A 19,605-nucleotide genomic window follows, 5' to 3' on the forward strand; every position below is an offset into this window, starting at 1 on the left:
ATAGGTGAATTGCTCTATCTGTCGAAAGCACAAATGAGAGACATGTTAACAACACTGAATCCCCTCGTGTCAGGAAGTCTATTCCGGAAATACTTCCTGAATCTCCAGCCACAAACAAAGATATGTACGACTGGGGACTACTTACCACAGTCAATCTAAAAGGAAACAAATTTGGGAGAACGTTGATCGATGCTGGCACCACTATCAACATTATTCCCTGAAAACCCTCAAAGCCGCAGGCATCACTCGAAAAGAAGTTATTCTTGATCTCATATCAATCAGATACCTTGAAGGGACGCTCGGAAATACTTATGGTTACATCACTCTCAAAGTGAACATAAGTTCAACCTGAACAGAAACCAAGTTTCACATAATCAGGAAGATCCAGGATACGACATGGTCTTCAGACGAGCGTGGATCCACGATGAAAAGATGGTTACTGAAAAACCTCCTTTGGTTGCACACCTCTCCAACGAAGAAAGTTCTGATCCATAAGGTTTGGCGGACATTCCATCATCAGAGCACTTGGAGGAATTTCGAACTTTAACGAGGTTGAAGCAAGAACCTTCAAAATATGCATAGACATTCATCAAGAGGTTCTGCACTCATGCAAGTTTCATTTCTTCCATGTCTATGTCATTTATTTCCTCACATGATATCCTTGCATGTGGACACAATTCTGCTATTGTAAGACGTTATGAATGGTAGCTTCACCGCATTAGTATTTTACCAAGTGGTTGAATCTGACATTTCTCCGAATCGAGCACTGAGACATTCATTACTGACATGGTGTCCAAGCATGACAAAGAACACTTTGGGCGTTTCTCCATATCCTTGCAGGAATGTCCATGTGTACCACGAAATCAGGAAGCTCTGATGTCTGCACAAGTGTTGAATTCCACTACCGCAACTAAAGGAATGATGAATTAACAGAAGATACTCAGGGCTGAGACAATCAAACCTAAGACATTTGATGCTTAAGGGATATGACGCTTCAATGCTCAAGCACCTAAGAAGCCCTCAAATTGTACTCCCAATCAAAGAGTACACCTTCGATGATGACGCATCTGGTTTCAGCACAAATATCTCGACGATGACACACTGATTCAACACCAGGACGATCAAAGTGTAACTGAACTAAAATCGATAAGTCTTCATTATTCCATGATAAGACTTCTGAAGCAGATGCAACATCATTCATCCATGTATGATACAAACTCATTCAACATACACTGTGGACTTGATCTTATTGGAGCAATCGATTCAAATCTATTTCAATAAATGTTATCCACGTAACAAGTTATTACAACCTGATGTGATTCCATGAAACTTCATCAATGTAACCTCTCTACATAACAATCCCTTGCACGACTGAGGAACTTCCTCTCTTCACCAATCACATCCAGAATGAAGACTGCTGCTCTATCTACCGCAATAACTTCGACTCACTAACGAACACAGTTCATAGTAAAGTCATACTGTTTAGGAGAATTTGGGTTGAACTCTCAGTACACGTTCATCTTAGGGATGCTCAACCCACCACACTAGTTCGTGAATGTAAAGCTAACTGGATGGAGGAGCAAAGGCTATGTCGATAATCATGGTTCTAGCCTTTTCGGTCTCTGGAGAAACTCCGACCATAGTATTGGCATCAACAAGTATATCCGGAGGAACTCTGTCCATGGTCTCAGCATCAACAACGGTCTCAGGAGCAACATCCTCATGACAGGGCTTCATCAACTAACCATTATCTGAAGTGTTACACATGAAGCGGACTTCTCCAAGAACTAATGATTCATATCAAGATGTGTAGACATAATAACATGTTCACATGAAAGTCTTCCTAAAGCTTGCACGACTGGTGGGCACAATCCAAAGCCTTATACAAGATGTTCTCATCAACTCTAAAGATGAGATACAACACACTTCAGGACATGGGTTTACAAAAACTTACCAATGGGTGAGGAATGAGACAATGGTTCCTCAACGAAAGATGTTCGTTTATGTCTCTTCTACAAAATACCAAAAGGGTACGTCATCGTAATATGGCTTCCACACTCATGTTTATGGAATCTGAAAATTTGCACGGGACTACAAGTTATGAATGTGCATGCGTCATTGACTTCCTTAGACATCTCCAAAGTGAAGGATTATTTTTACATATGATTTATCAGTCTATTAGATTCAAAATTTGGGGTCAAGCACCGAATTATGACGTCGTATGAGGTTCCTACAGCTTCCAGAGCATACAACATGCAAGCAGCAATTCTTAGACGGGATTCATTACCTTCCCAGTCGATCGATGTCCACCAGGTATTTCCACTAAGTCCTTCATCAAGGTACCTCCAACTTCGACCACCTAAGTATTTACATCATGTTATTTCTACGTGGGTCCTTTATCTAGGTCTTTCCAGAAGAAGGAATACGAAAATTAGATTTAACTAAATACTGGGAACTGACGATCCACTAATCATGACGATCAGTTTCACAGTACAAGAGTCGTGACTGGCACCAAGCTCTCCTATGCTAATCATTCATCATAAAACAAATTCTACAACCGAGACATACAACCATGGTCATTACATCATCCCCTCTTTAGAGCAACCTCAGTTATGGTCCCGTGACCAGGGTTTCAGAAGTGATGTTTCTACGATTCACAAAAACAAAAAATGGTACTGCAAGCACCAAGATCATGTATCAATCATGGGGTTCAGATTTCAAATTAATAAATGACATTGAATTCCTTCATCAAGCGTTCAAGACACAAGCAAATGGTCTAAAGACACAACAGGGGAGTTTTACAAAAAACTGCATAAATAAGCGATCTAGGATAAATTGGTAAAGAATCTAGGTATGGGTCATATTCTATTCTGTTCGCATGGATGTCCTCCACAACATATCCAAAATTCACAATGATTGGATGAACGAGAAAAAAGATGTGATCGAAACATCAAACTACATGACAGCTAAAGTTTCTGAAGACTTCCTAGAAGTTTACTGTTTCGTTGACTTCGACTACTAATAATACTGAAAAATCAAAAAGCTTCTTTGATAAATCCAGGAAATTTCCTGGGCATCAAAAAGTTGGGGTAGATCATCGAAAACGGACATCGTAAGAAGATTCTACAACATTTTCAATGAACACCTAACTTCTGAATTTTCTGATTATGAATTATGACGAAATTCTTCATTCATCCACATCTGAATCGGGAGCTACACCATCAACGCAAGTCCGAACTTCATCTTCAGCCGATAGTCTCACTTGCATGTCAGCGATGCTTTTGCTGATGAGATATGAGCTTTTCATCTTCAGCTCTTTTCTTCTGTGATATTTCATCACATCTCTGCTTTCCCTCCGCACCTGCTAAGACCAAAAAAGCATGTATCTTAGCACGAACCATCCTCATATGATCAAGATACTTATCATGTATCATCTTTCCAGCATCTCTGAAAGGTTGATTCACCTTGGCATGAACATCTCCAGAAGTCTTCATCTTTGACTTGATATTTCTAGAGCATTCCCCGAAAGATCCAGAAGGGTGGTTGTAACTGGGAATCACCATTATCTGAGGTGAAATACATAGAGTCGTGGATATACCAATAACAAACACGCAACAAATATGGTAACACTCCAATTCTTATATGTTTACAATTTCACTAACAATAGTGAACTTAGAACAAAAGTTTTAAGAACTTGCCCGTTTCTTCAAACCTGCAAAGACGGGAAAAGTTCATTATTCAAAAATCATAAATTCATTTCCATAAAACTGTGAACAACCCACGTAAATTTTTACTAAGTGAACATCCGCTGATTTTTCAAAAATTGGTCAGACGTCCATTCTACAATTGTGAAACCCACATATAAACATTATTTCACCATGTATAATTGTCTACTTTCAACAGTTAATCAAAATCAAAGCATTGGTTTTACAAAAAAATAAATAAATATATATTTTAACGTGAAACTCACGTAAATTTGAAAAACTATATATATATATTTCCGCTCCCTCGCGCGAGCATTTGTCTTTAAAACGAGAGTATATTTTCAAAAATTTGTGAAAACTCACATATTGAAAATAAAAAAAATTCATGAAAGCTCATAGAAAAATTTTATTACTAACAGACGCACATCTAAAAAAAAAATCTCTCGTATGAGCATTCACCTTTGAAACGAGAATTTATTCCATTTTGTGAACTCTCACGTATTTAAAAAATAAAATTTTGGTTTTCGTGAAAGCTCATATACAAAAAAATTATCATTAGACACAAGTCTATTTAAAAAAAAATCTCTCTTATGCTAGGGATCATTGTTTGTTTCTTAAACTAACCAACGAACGAACGTCTGTTCCTAAAACAAGGATTTTTTTTTTGGGCCCGGGCCCGCTAAACCGACCAACACGGGACGTCTGATCGTCCAAATCAGCAGTGCTTCATCTCTCCGTGCTCAAGGGATGACCTTCTATCACACCGTCAGATTCCTTACCTGGGCATTTGCTCGTACATGGCATCATTGGAGAAAATCGGGGATTCTAAAAATCCCTTTGGATGACTAAGTTCAACTACTTATCTCGTTTACTGGAAAATCACCATCCAGTGCTTACTACGTAACATGATTGTCCCTCACTAAGCAGGGGACTTAATGTTGATGGTGGATTTTCGACAAAGGTTAAAATCGTAAAATCATGATACTGCATGTTTCTGACCCGGCTTCAGGAATGTACGTGATGATTCATATTTTACGATCCGCGAACCGTTTCACGATCTCTGACTGAGCGGACATTCCTCTCAGAGCTATGATGAATATGTTTCTCGAAAGGCCTCCCAGCTGAGCGTTCGATGCTTCACAAATTTCATCATCACCTCTACATAGAATCAAATGATTGGGCGGCTCCTAGACATAATGATGTTTTTTAGAGAGCTTAACGCCTTCAGGACGTCACGCTGCTCGTTGTTCCCTGACTACGTAGAGAGACCGTGTATATAGTCTCTTAATGATTGTGCGGTTCCAAGACATAATATTTGTTAGAGAGCTTAACGCCTTCAGGACGTCACGTTGCTCGTTGTTCCATGACTATACACCCCCTCAGAACGAGTATGATGCTTCAATTATCTCATATCTCGATTCTGCAAATAGATTAATTTTAGCGTGTCCATTCATCAACTGAATTCCTAGAAAATAATTTATTATATCTCATTACTTTGTTCCATGGCTAATCCTTAGCTGGATTTCAGGGATTAATAATAGATAATCATTTTATCTCATTACTTTGTTCCCTGAATCCCCAACTGGATTCCATGGATTAGTAATAGATAGCCAACTCATTTTATTACTCTGTTTCATGAATTATTCTCAGCCGAATTTCATGAATTAGTATTAAATACTCAAGTAATTTTTATTACGTTGTTTCATGAATCAATATTCTCAGCTGGATTTCATGAACTAGTAATAAATATTCAACAATCGGGCATCTGGGCCATCACCGAGTAAGCCCCGAGAAAATGGCGCAAGTGTACTTGACAATAATGCACGAACGAGCACCGAACGCACGAACGAGCATTCAAAAATATGGACGAACGAGGAACTTATGAAGGAAAATAATAAAATAAATAAGAGGCGTGGGATCGGGCCCACCGTCCGGCCGGTCAAGCCGCCGTGGGCGGTCCCCTCTTTCATTATTTTATTTTAATTTATTTCACGCATCTCATGGAGACTCCTTCATTTGAGAAAACTCTCTCGTTTGTTTCTCCATACTTTCCGTCAAACGATAAATAGTAGTAAAAAATAGGGAAAGGTGTCACGGGACCGGGCCACCTAGGTCGGCCATGACGTGGACGGTCCCACATCTTACAATCCCTTATTTTCTCATATTATTATTTCCTTCATCTCATGGAACTCCATCGTTTGAGCGAAAACCTTAGTTTTTCAATATTTTCTCAAATATTGCTCAACCATGAAAAATCAAAAAGTCAAATGGTCACATGACCGACTAGGCTTTTCAAGTTAAAAATTAAAATATTATTATTTTAATATTCTCAAAATATCGGTCGCATGAGCAAAGTTCTACTTTCTCATTCGAGCAATATTGAGAGTTTCAGTCAAGATCAAACTCTTCTGAAAATCAAAAATATTGCTCAAACACGCACCGGAAAATACCAAAACTCTCAGGACTGAGACACGAGCAGTATGGTGACGTGGGCATGCCACCTTGACCGACCAAGGTCGGCCCTTAGGCTTGCAAGGAGCCGGTCCCACATTCTTTCATAATTTTGACCTAACTATCTCTCAACTGTTCATATTGGGTCCAAAATCTCCCCAACCAACTTGGGATTTGCTCAATCAACCATCATCTCATCCCACGATCAGCAAGGGCCGGTCCCATGACCCCTTGGTCGGTCCCTCATCTCTCCATAACTAGGTTTTACCACCTAACGCTCACACGAGCACTATTTTAATAAATGATTAAACCAGCATTTGATCATCTTTTCACCAACTGGTCAACAAAGGACTGTGGTGCATGCTCACTCGAGCACTTAGGCGCTACATGGTCGACCATCATCCCTTGTAGACGGTCACTCCTTCACTCAGTGACTTATTTTCAGTAAATCATCAATTGATCAGGAATTCATCAAAATTAAGGTTTCGAACAATTGCTCTGTAAATCATAATTCAGAGCAAGTTCAAACACGAATAATTTTATGTTGATCCCGCAACCAATATCTGGGGTTAAATATATAATATTCGGTTAGGCTACCAATATTTTAATTAATATTTTATTTGGTCATGTTACTAATAATTCATCGAATGAGCAATACTTGCTCAGATGCTCGAATATTGATTCAACTACCAATATTCAGTAATTTATCGAATGTGCAATACTTGCTCAGATGCTCGAATATTGATTCAATTATTAATATTCAGTAATTTATCGAATGAGAAATACTTACTATAATATTTAGTAATTTACCGAATGAGAAATACTTGCTTATATGCTCGAAGATTGATTCAATTATCAATATTCGGTAATTTATCGAATGAGCAATACTTGCTCAGACGCTCGAATATTGATTCAACTATCAATATCCAACAATTCATCATACGAACAATATTTGCTCAGACTATCAATATTCATTATGTTGATTCAATTATCAACATCATTCATTCGAGAACTATATGTCCCAGCAGACATGTTCAATTCATGAATCCTAGAGCATTCAGCAATCATGCTCGACTGAACAATACTTAGACTCATCGTCTAATCAAGTCAACGATTGACTGATCAAATACTTTGCAGACTCCACGTTCGTGAGACATCAATCACGTCACATGGGGGATATTAATTAGGGTTTTTTTCTGGCGGCCTACAACACATGTGTTCATCCATGATGAGAAATGTGAGTAAGCCGTGCAAGCAGTTGAGGGATTTAGCAAAGTAATTGGTGGACAATCAACCAAGTCTCTACACGACCTGAAACTGGTTAAACCACGATTTCCCACTTTCCTACTCTTTCACTCGAGCAACTGTTACACTTACTGAAGATCAATGTGTCTACTATTCTGGCAATGTAAATAAGTCTCTGAATCCACGATTGAACGACAGAAGAATTCTAATCCGAGCAATCACTCTCAAGAATTCAATCAATCGGCCATAACTTATTCGAACTCAACAGTTCACAGAAAACTGGCAGAAACCTTAAACACATTCACAATCCTTGATAATCATTGATGTCACACACTTCTCAGCTTCCCTTATACAGATCAACCCTCTTCCCTCTTTGTGACCGAATTGAATCTGGAACGACCATTGTCTTGGTTTAAGCCGGAGTCCTACAGATTGATCTCTCGAACTCAAAGCATTCCCCTACAATGCATATGTTTGAGGTTAGGCAGTTTGCTCGGTTGAGGAGCCTCCGTCCACACGATCGTCTCTCCATTCCCTAAAAAAACCAGTAAATCGTTTTTCCCCATTAACACTAGTCCAAAAGTCCATCAACGAGGATATTCGGCGCCTACCTGTACTTCTGTTTTCCTAACCGAACCTGTAACTACTTTGCTGATCTGATATTTAAAAGTTTTCATATTCACAAATCGCTAATTACCGGATCTTTATCATCGAAGATTGACGTTCCTCTAAATTGTTTTCAAATCACTCACTTTGAATACAAGGATCTCAAAACCTAATTTTTGAAAAAATTTCTTTAAAACTCTCCTTCTCCTTTGTCTCTTTAAAATGATCTTTAATCTTAATTCTTTTTCACTACTAATTCAAATATGTCTAATCTTATTAAGATTTTTTATTTATCTTAATTAACTTAATCATTAACCACTAGTTAACAAAAAGTTTGTGGCCATTAACTAAAATACATGGATAAGGGCTTTTATGTTTACTTCATAATGACCTAGTCTGGAATGGAACGGTCCCCTGGAAAATGGGATGGTCTCCAAAGAATAGTTCTATATTTCAACATAACTCGATTTCCATTTTGGCCAACCCAAGCCCAAATTCCAACAGTATCTGCAGGGACTAATTAAAGAAAGAAAAGTTGAAGAAATTGTTGAAAATCAATTAAATTCAATCAAAATTGGGGAAAAAGGTAAATTTCTGCTTAGTTTTTGATTTACAACTTTGTTTTTGATTTCAAACAATTTATTTGCTGTTAAAAAGTTGATTATTTTGTAGCGCTGTATTAGAAGTGATAGCCATTAGAAAAAACTATCCATTGTTGGGTTCAAGAGTTATGGTTATCTGCTTTGTTGGGTGATTTGGTTTGTTTAATACCTTATGATTGAATGTTTTGGATTCTTGTTTAGGGATAATTAGCGTACAGTAGTACCCTTACAGTGCTGGAGTTTGGCAAATAATAAAAATTATGAAATTTTAGCTTTTTAAAATTGAAAAGAACAAATTTCTAGCTTACGCGGTTAGGTTTCTCAAGCATGAATAGTGGTTTCAAACTTGCCTATAGTAAAGCTCGATTCAAATTACAATCCAGACCCATGAAAAGTTGGACCAAGCTCGGATTAGAATTTTTGATTAGATTGTCCAGAGTCCTTGATTTATCACTAAAGTCAGATCACTAAGATGTCCCAAGTTAGTCTGTGCTGATACTGATTGAGTATGCGTGGTTCAGGTTTCTGTAATTCTTCCTCTGCAACCTTCACTTTGGCACCAAAGTCACCATTCTATAGGTGCATACATGGAGTCCGGAAGGTATAGGGACAGAGGATACGTGCCCAAGTCTCAAGTGAGATTCTCTCAGTGAGAGTCCAGTAGATTGAACCATTACTAATGCAACATAATTATTTTCCTCTTCATTGAAATGGCAGTAGCATTGCATAATTATTGTCTGTGGTTTCAGAAAATCTGTTATTCAGATAAGAAGGAAGTATTTGAAAAGAGAGAAAGGTATGGATTGCACCTGTGTAGGTCTTTCCAGGTGATTGGACATGCCCTGATAGCGTTATGTGTTCCTGAGTTTGGTGTTTTTATTTCACTAGTCGGAAGTACAGTTTGTGCATTGCTATCCTTCGTTTTGCCTTCTGCATTTCACTTGATATTCGCTGGATCCTCTCTAGCTTTTTGGCAAAGAGCATTAGATGTCATCATTTTGTTTTGTGGACTTTGTTTTGTTGTTTATGGCACTTACGATGCCATTGTTGGTAGTTCAATTAGAGTACTTATTGGAAATGACACTTTGATGTCTCATCCATTCGCATTTGGAATGCCGCTGCAAATGTTCAGAATTATGAATGCTCGAAAGCCATGTGATATTTGTTAATATGATATTTGCTAGTTCCTACTGTGTTTTTCAATAGATTCCCCATCTAATATTTCGTTTTAGTTACTGTAAAAGAGCATATTGGATATTTATTTATTTTTGAACTGGAGCTTCTCTTCTGTTCTTCTCTGGTGTTAGTTGATACTCTATGAAAAGTTAGTTCTAGAGCATGGAGATTTAACCAACTTATAGGATATATTCTTGCAGGAAAATCACATGCTATTATTCATAAGTGGATTGGACAGCTTTGCACAAGAGCAGTCAGTCAATTGCGCTCAACTGAAAAGAATAATAAAGGTGGTCTTTCTCGACTCAATAATACTCCTGTTACTGTTGTAGAATATTTCTCTTTGTCATTGTTCAATCATACTTCATGAACATTATTTAGATTTGGTGCGAGTACATTGGCAGGGTATGGTCCAAGTAGCAATGTGTCACTAGTGTCCAACTGAAAAATTAGATTTGGTTGATCGCAGTTTATGTCGACAGCTTAGGAACTTAGGATTGAACCGTTACCGTTCAATTTGAAATCTTCTCTACCGTTTACTACAACACTCCTAAAACTGAGAGGGAACAAGCTAAAATACTTTGGCCATGGGCATCTTGTAATGAAAAACTTGGCAGAGTGAAGAGAACCCCTGCCAAGAAGAAATAGAAGGCCGCTTTCTTTGTTGTTCGTTGCTGGCCTACGTTCGGTTTAGGCTTGGGTCTAGTACTTCAGGTTGTGTTTTTTTGTGTTTGGGTTTACTTTTGTCTAATCCCTTATTTGCGCTTTGGGTAGTTTGCTTATGAGATCTCTAGATTTTTCGACAATAATGTATGTATTCTTTGATTATTAACGATAGGTATGTACCTTTGTAATTGTAACTTCACTATGGAACACTCATCACCTGTCAGATTTTTCTATATAGACTCATAGGTATGCAAAATGACACTGTTGACTCTAACCACCGACTGCACAGATCACTGTTGACTCTAATTTACCAAACACACTGACCCTAGAGCTGCTGCAATTCATTCTCGCGAAATCTCCCAACTCCAGAACACCACCATTTAATCAACACCAGAACTAGTGCCACTTTCTAAATCTCAGCCAATATGCATCTGTTATTGCCATGTTTGTCCATATAGATTTTTTATGTTTCAAATTATGCTGAATTTATTGTTAATTTCAAGACTTGTATGTCTAAATTCTTAAGTCAGGGGATAACAACTGTTTTGAAATGAAACATATTTATTAGTTTTTGCTAGGCTTTTATTTCTGAGTTGATTTATCAGTTTCTGCTTTCATTGAAGTGCAGCTGATGTAAACGTTTCAGAATGGATAAATCCTGGATGAGTACTGATAGAACGAAAAAATGCTATAGAGGAGTCGCGGCGTTTCTGCGGTATGCTGTCAACCATTCTTCATTTTGTACTTGGCAGGAAATACAAAGAGAGAGTTACATGGTTCTATGAGTGAAACCTCCACTAATGGCGATTCAAACCCTAACAAGAATCAAATTCATCTTCAAATACCCGTATACTAAACTCATTTCTATCAGATTCAAAACAACATCAGCTGAATATGTAGCATCAAGAGCTAGAGACCCAACTTTTGATAAACTAATGAAAAATTACAAGAACTATCTAAAAGTTGTTTCTGTTCAAGATCTTTTACTTGCAGACACTACCAATAACTCATCAGTATCACTCCATTTTCTTTCTAAACTCTCTCAAAAACTTCATCTCAATCATGGTGCTTCATCTTTCCTCCGTAAATACCCTCATATTTTCAGCCTCTTTTATAATCATTCGAAGTCTGAGCCTTTCTATAAATTAACTGATAAAGCTCTTCAAATCTCCCGAGAAGAAGCTGCAGCAATCGAAGCTTCGAAACCCATTGTTATTGAACGATTAGTTCGGATCCTATCAATGTCGGTATCTAAATCTTTACCACTTCGTGCAGTTTTTAAGGTGTGGAGAGAACTTGGATTACCAGATGGTTTTGAGGAATCGATAATTTCTCAAAATCCTAAGCTTTTTTCACTTTCGGATGCCCCAAATGAACCCAATACTCATATTATTAAATTGGAATCTATAAACCCTAATTTTATTACTGCAGTTGAGAATTGGAGAGAAGATGAGTGCAATAAGAAGGATTCTAAGGTTGATGAATCACAAATTAGATTTGCTTTCAAACAAGGGTATCCACCTGGGATGAAACTTGGTAAAGTATTTAGAGGAAAAGTAAAGGAATGGCAGACGTTGTCATACGTTGGACCTTATGATCAGATGGGAGAGAAAAGGAAACCGAAAGCTGGTGTCAAGGCGTTGGAGAAAAGGGCTGTAGGAATTGTTCACGAGTTCTTAAGTTTGACAATCGAAAAGATGATAGAGGTAGAGAAGATTAGTCATTTTAGAAAATGGTTTGGTATTGATTTGAATATTAGGGACTTGTTTTTAGATCACCCTGGAATTTTTTATCTATCTACTAAAGGTAAAACACACACTGTTTTTCTAAGAGAAGCTTTTGAAAGGGGTTGTTTAATTGAACCAAATCCTGTATACATTGGGAGAAAAAAGCTTCTTGATCTTGTTATTATGAGTCGACGAGGTTTGTTTTTGACACAGTCGGATACAAGGAACATAGGAGCAAGAGAGGAGGTTGAGTTGACCGAAGATGACGATGATTAGCATTTCCTGTTTGAGAAGTTGAATAGTGAGGAAGGATGAGATATCTTTGGTTGGGATGGATGAGACAATTGGCTTGCAGGAACAGAACCAACCTTGATCGTTTACTTGAAGATAAATTTGGATGTGGTGACATATTAAACCTTCACAACTACACCAAGTCTCCTCTTTATGCCTTCTGGTGTATTGGTAGGCATTACATTATGCTATCTGCTTCAACTTTATCATGGTCTGTAATGAAAGCTGCGTCAGTATGAGGAGAAAAACTTCGAGGTAGTTGAATGCTATGCCTTCACTCGTTTGTTGTTATTAGTAGGCCCTATGTGTGGAATACTGATCTTATTAAGTGTCATTAGCTGTTACATTTGCATGGATTGTAACTTTGAGATTTTTGTTCGTATGTCATAAATTCATTTTGAAGATCTTTCTTTTTAATGATACTGTGAAATCTTGGTATGTCATAACTCGTAAGAAAATGATTATGGAGATGCCTGCTTTACTTTTTGTCCTGGTTTCTTAGATTTTCTGCTTGTTTCTCACTGTTTAATCTAATGCCAGGATTGTGAACTATAGTTCCAAACAAGTTGGATAATTTTGGAGGAAGTCGTTGCTGAACTATGCCAACTGGAGGTGTTGCACAAATTGGTGCATCTCATGTGTGTCATTCGGAAAACACTAAAACAGCTTCTACATCTATTGCACTTGGTTGTTTTTTTGATAATTATCTTAAATTTTGGACACTATTGAACCCTTAATTAGGACAATAATTTAAAAAAAGACCAAAAGAGTGCTGTCACCAACCATTTAACGACAATTGCATTTTATTGGTAGGACCGTTTGACAGAATGCTATGCCCATCTTAACGACTTTCATGTTATTGGAGCATCATTCTTCATTTACTGGAACAGTATAAATGCCTTTTGTCCCTCTAAAGTCTAAACAGTTCATTCTCCACATATCTTTTGTGGAGTAAATGCCTTTTACTCTTCAATTATTGATATGGCACAAGCGGAAGCCTTAAAAGATAAGGAGAATCCACTCTTTGAGGGTGATGGTAGAACACTCCAATACAGAAGTAAAGACTTTAATCCAAGAGTTAAAGGACGATAATGACGGTGTTTAACCAAACAAACTTAATAGTTTAATAATCAATAACAAACTTAATAATTTAATAATCAATAACAATGACGAGCCGTAGCTAAATTACAATGATAAGGAAATAGGTTATTTATAGCCTTAAACATCTAAACCTAGAAATCTAAAACATTCCTAAGCTGGCCTAGGAGAATATATTATTCTCATTTAAACAATATCAACCAAATAAATCCTAATAAATAAAATAGTAAAATTAAGAGATATTCAAGATATCAGTAAATCTTGGAATATGCTTGACCACCCAAAGATACGTCCCGTATCAGGCTTCCCTACTGAGACGAAAGTCGTCTCGAGTTTATATTGGAAATGGTAAGTGGAAGACAGAATTTTAGTACTCGCACTTGAAACACAACCTACCTTAGAATTATGCATTGGGATCACCAAGTGCTCGAGATACAAGGACCGAGTGGATAATGCAAGTTTTCTGGACCCACGACCACAATGTAAAAACTCGCAAGAGAACTTCCAAGCATTATCTTTTCTGTATCCATTAGAGTGAGAAGTGTCATCATCAAACCTGGTGAACGGTTCTTCACAACTATCCTTAAGGACTATCGCCGTATCTATATTCACTTGGGAAAGATTATTATTATCATCGACCTTAGTCATTTGGGTAGCTGCATGGACCTCAATACTTATTGCGTTTTTAACCTCTCTAAGGCTTCCTTGAAACTTAGCATTATCTGTTGTAGTATGTGTGTTTTCAAAAGACACCTCCTCCAATTCACTCGGTAATCTTTTACCCGGTATTAGCATAATTTTGGTTTTTCTCCACATAAATTCATAAACATTGTCACGACGATTATGAGTGGCATGAACATCAATTAACCAAGGTCTTCCCAATACGATGTAGCACATATCCATATCAACAACTTCATGAAAGTTTGATTTGGAATAACACTTACCGATAGACAATGAAAATCTGCAACCACCAATGCGAGTGATTGTTCTTCTGTTGTTAAACCATTCAATTTGATCAGCATAGGTATACCAATCTATTTCGAGACCCAATAACTTCGCCATTCTTTTCGACACCAGATTTTCTTCACAACTACTGTCGATTACAAAATAGCATCCCCTCCCATTTACTGCACCGACGAACTTGGGTAATTCAATATGAAGTTCTCCCATCGTCTTCAAGTCTGGATATGCTTGAATGACTAATTTTATCTTAAACGGAATCGTGTAGTAACATGGAAGAATATGAGATTTGATTTCGGTAAAGACAGAATTAAGTAGTGGGATCGACTTAAAAGAAGTTGAGTGAAATAATTAAATGGGATTAGTTTATGTTAACGAGTAATAAAAACTTAAACCCAACAATCTATAGTATCTACGGATCTCACTTAACAGAGCTCTTTCTTCGAGTAACAAACAAAGGTTTCAGTAAAAGGCAGTAGAGAATTACATACATACCAAAACAGAGATTGCAACTTGATGATGAAACGACTTCATTTGTTTTTATTTTATTTTTTGATAATATTTTTTTTTATATAAAAAACTAGAGATCACAAGAATTCTCTACTGATTCTTCTAGGCGGCCTCACAGACGCTCTGATGCCACCTGATATGGCACAAGCGGAAGCGGTAAAAGACAAGGAGAATCCACTCCTTGAGGGTGATGGTAGAACACTGCAATCCAGGAGTAGAGAGTCTAATACAAGAGTTAAAGGACGATAACGACGGTGTTTAACCAAACAAACTTAATAGTTTAATAATCAATAACAATGGCGAGCCGCAGCTAAATTACAATGATAAGGAAATATGTTATTTATAGCCTTGAACATCTAAACCTAGAAATCTAGAACATTCCTAATCTAGCCTAGGAGAATATATTATTCTCATTTAAACAATATCAACCAAATAAATCCTAATAAATAAAATAGTAAAATTAAGAGATATTCAAGATATCAGTAAATCTTGGAATATGCTTGACCACCCAAAGATACGTCCCGTATCAATTATACTGTTTTAGTAAATGCATTCATTCTCCACATACCTTTTCTTGATGAAGTTCCACAAGCTCCCCTTAGTAATTCTTCCACTTCAATCAATGAACGCCGTGAAGTCTAATGTTCAACTACATTTTTTATCCTAATCCGAGACTTAGCTATAAGTAGACTATAAATATCAAGACTTATAGTTTTGACAGATAAACTTGACAAACAAGCTTGAGATAGCAACACTTGCGAGTTCGACCGAGAAGTGCTCTAACAATCTCCCCCTTTGTCAATTTTAGTGACAAAATTATCAATACATATGGATTACAAAATAAATAAATTTTGTAGCTTCTCATCCAAATGCTTGATTTCCTTGGTTCTTCAACATTACTCGAAATCTTCGTCACTTCCAAGTAATCCAGTGATTCTGAACGTGTTCAACTCAACATCATAGTTGTTGAAGATCCATAGCTATAACAATATGTAAAAACAAGATGTTTTCGTATTGTTATACAATGTCATAGTATTATTACACAACATCAAAGTCCAATTGTATCACAACTTCGACAACAATACTATGGTGATATGTATCACTCCCCCTTAGTCAATACTTCATCTCACATGAAAACCACTCCCCCTTACATAATGATCCGTAAACCATATGTATTTGTAGTGTGAACTACACATTAATTCTCTCCCTTTTTTTCAATATAAATTGGCAAAGGTACGAAAACTAGTGGGATCATAATAAAATTCTCATAGAGATTCTTCATGACTAAAAGAAAACATATCAACTTTGTTTAGATACAATCATATAGTCGAAACTAAATGCATTCATCAAGGAGTTAATAGAGATACAAGAAGACTCCTACAATATTCCACAACCGCACTCCCTACAAAGATTTGGAAATTAAGCACAAGTTCAAATAAGAACTCTCCCCCATAAAATGTCATTCCCGAAAGAACAACAAGAGCGACCTTATTTTTATAAGAAAAGAAGGATTTCTTTGGACATTAACAAATCACATGAAACATGAATTTGTATCCAAAAAACTCAATTAAATTAACCACAAGAGAACCCATGATTAATTTAATTGGAAATGCTCAACATAAGAAAACTTACGGAGCCACACAATACTTTCACATAGAAGTGGATCAGGGAAAGATCAATACTGCGGAATATTCAAAGATTCATTCTATTTTTCATCAACATTTGCATAAAGACATATAATAGACTTAATCTTTGTAATCAAAAGTTCATCCTATATTCCATCAATATTTGCATAATGACACAATAGGCTTAACTCTTGACGAATACGGGACAATCATAGTTCACGGACGTAAACACACATATCCCATAACAATTTTTGTAATATATGAAACCAAAAAGATTAATACTGCAAAATCATCTTCCAAAAAAACTTTAGAATTTAAATAAATAAATCTAAAACCATTGCAAGATGAAAAATGTTGGCAATAGCTATGCGTACTCACAATCATTGCTAACCCAAACCCTAGTTATCCTTCTTAAAACACAAGAATAAATTCTCATAAGAGGTTTCCTAGACAAAAATAAAGAAAACCAGCAGAAACAAAAGACTCCTAAACCAAAAAAACCGATCATGAACTGAAATCAAAGATCACTTCCGGAACCCCCACGAGTCTTGAGTTCTTTGAGCTTGTGATTGACAACATCCACTGCTTCTTCAGAGAAGATATCCTCATTGAGAAGTTCTTTAACATGTGTCTTCATGAGAACAAGGTCCGAATTAACCTTTTTCAACTCAGTTCTTAACACATCAAGACCCTTCATGCAATTTTGCTTCCTCAAAGTATTTAAGAAAATCATGAACCACTTCAGCAAAAATCATATCCTAATTCTCAACATCCCGATGAGTATAGGCATAATAGCATGAGGCATCAGGATTTTGATCATCATCTTCTACTAGGGTATTTTTCTTCCCCCCTTTGGACTCGAAACCAATACCTTTATCAAGAAAACCTCTTGCAAAACCACCAGTACGAGAAGGTGAAGACATTCTTGACAAAAGGAAAAAATCCTAGAGTATGCATACGTGACTCAATAGGTTTGGTATTTAAATGGTTTCTTAGGGACGGTAACTTTTAGGGTTTCTAAAGGCAGTCCGTGACAAGTAAGTCATGGGTACCTGTACGAACACAATCCGAACCCAAAAGAAAAAGAAAAAGAAAATGAAACGTACCTTTTTACAAAGTAAGCCAAAACAGTATAATTTTGCTACGTGAAGATTTTCTGTCACAAATTTTTGGCTCAATAAATTTTATATCTCTACAGAGAAACAATTTAGAGCACAAGAATAGCAGATAACTTAGTTGCAACAAAAACTTCTTCGAAATTAAAACAATTAGAAAGAACGAAAAGATTCTTGAGACATAAACAATACTTAGGCAGCGCTGTTTGTAGACAATAGTTTAGCTATGGATGATAAGAAAATAACTCAACTAATCAGAAAGCATTTTGCTAAAAGTATACCTGATTATTGCCAAATCTTACTGAACATGATTTTTATGAGTAAGCATTCAACCTTTGTGATTAATTAGCACAAGTATGAGCTTTTCGCTCATCAAATGAATGTTGTTCACAGTGAAACCTCTTTTTCCTAAATTTTCGAGGAAAAGTTTTTTGATGTGAAAAGTTATCATAAAAATTACTATCATCAAGATACGATGCACAGTATGAATTCTTACCTGAAGAATTTTTTCTAGAGGAATTCGACAGCCTGTTTGTATCCTTCAATTATAAAATTCACATCTCCATTTTTGCTTTCTTCTGGTACCTTTTTCACATCAAGAACAAAAGCATCTCCATTTTTAACCGAAGAAGATTCTTGAATTCTTCTTGGACGATTTGTGTTAAAATGGCTCTTGCGATTTGAAGAACAAATAGAACTGACTTTCCTGGAAGGATTCATAGGGTGAGTACTACAACCAATTGGTTTAGACATACAAATGTCAGTTACACCTTTGATAATTGGATCTAAGGTGTGTTGAAGTTGACCAATAGAATTTCCATTCAACCTATATTTTCTCTTACGTTCACCGTGTCCTTTTGAATCACAAAATAGACACACTTTATGATCACCGAAGTGATTAGAGTGAACAATCTTAACACCATCGTTAGGATATTTCTTCCTTCTGTGTGATGTGGAGATTCTTTGATTAGAGGAAGAACCAGGCACATCATTTTCAATTGGAAGGGATTGCGATTTAGCTCCTGCAACTGAATTTACAGTTGGGTCAGAAGCGATTGGTAAGTGGACTCTTTAAAACATCCTCGAATAGAGAGTTTACTCAAAAGATGTTCAATCTCCAAGGCATCTTTTTTGAGTTTCGCGTCAAGTAAGGTTCGTGAGGAACAGACTTCAGCGTTTTTCCTCGCTAAGAGCCTTTAGTTTAGAGTCACGATCTTTTACTATACCGATAAGAGCATTGACGTTGTGTTTCAACCGATTGATTCTATCAGCCTGGATTCTAACAAGATTTAGAATCATTTCACTTTCTTTGGATGCTTCCCTTTCTTCAACGGAGTCAGCCTCGTTTGAAAGGTAATCGGGGTAACACTTATCAGCGCAATCCTGTTTCGTTGGAACATAGTGTTCATCTAACATCGAGAGAGACGAATATTTCTCTTTAATAGAATTCATGGAAGCAGAACTTTTAATTCTGGTAATGTGATCAGAGATAGCACCTCTGTCCATAGAGTCAGATCTCTACAAAGACTTATAAGGTCTTGAACGTGTTTTCCTGCTCTGGTACCAATTGAAAAAGCGGGGGTTTAACAACCACAGCCAATATTTTGCTTAACAATCTGTATGGACTAACTCCAATATACTTTCAAGAGAATTAACTAGACAATAAGACTCAATCTTAAGGAAAATGTATCCAAGAGTTATATCTCTATTTCTCAATTCAATCTGCAATCAAACAAATAGGAATTTGCGAGCCTGATTGAACATAAGAAACAACTTGGACAATACCAAAAACTAATATCCAAGTGTCAATCAATTTAATCAACAACCAA

General features: G+C 36.7%; 1 protein-coding gene across 6 annotated transcripts; it reads left to right on the forward strand.

Annotated features, from left to right (window-relative positions):
• Nucleotides 1-8,483: 8,483 nt before the first annotated feature.
• LOC113356562 (protein ROOT PRIMORDIUM DEFECTIVE 1-like) lies at nucleotides 8,484-13,232 on the forward strand. Of its 6 annotated transcripts, none has more exons than XR_003363042.1 (4): nucleotides 8,484-8,592; nucleotides 9,985-10,074; nucleotides 11,079-12,723; nucleotides 13,009-13,232. XR_003363042.1 is itself a non-coding variant. In XM_026599727.1 (4 exons), exon 4 carries the CDS (start codon nucleotides 11,251-11,253, stop codon nucleotides 12,451-12,453), a length of 1,203 nt encoding a protein of 400 aa, XP_026455512.1. In that variant the 5' UTR covers nucleotides 8,492-8,592; nucleotides 9,130-9,404; nucleotides 9,985-10,074; nucleotides 11,079-11,250; the 3' UTR covers nucleotides 12,454-12,958. The 6 variants fall into 6 exon arrangements, 5 of the variants coding, with proteins under 5 accessions (XP_026455511.1, XP_026455514.1, XP_026455512.1 ...); XM_026599727.1 differs by lacking the exon at nucleotides 13,009-13,232 and adding an exon at nucleotides 9,130-9,404 and having other exon boundaries at nucleotides 8,492-8,592; nucleotides 11,079-12,958; XM_026599726.1 differs by lacking the exon at nucleotides 13,009-13,232 and having other exon boundaries at nucleotides 11,079-12,958.
• The last annotated feature ends 6,373 nt before the right edge of the window (nucleotides 13,233-19,605 follow it).

This window comes from Papaver somniferum, chromosome 3 (genome assembly GCF_003573695.1).
Source record: "Papaver somniferum cultivar HN1 chromosome 3, ASM357369v1, whole genome shotgun sequence".
Taxonomy (NCBI): Eukaryota; Viridiplantae; Streptophyta; class Magnoliopsida; order Ranunculales; family Papaveraceae; genus Papaver; species Papaver somniferum.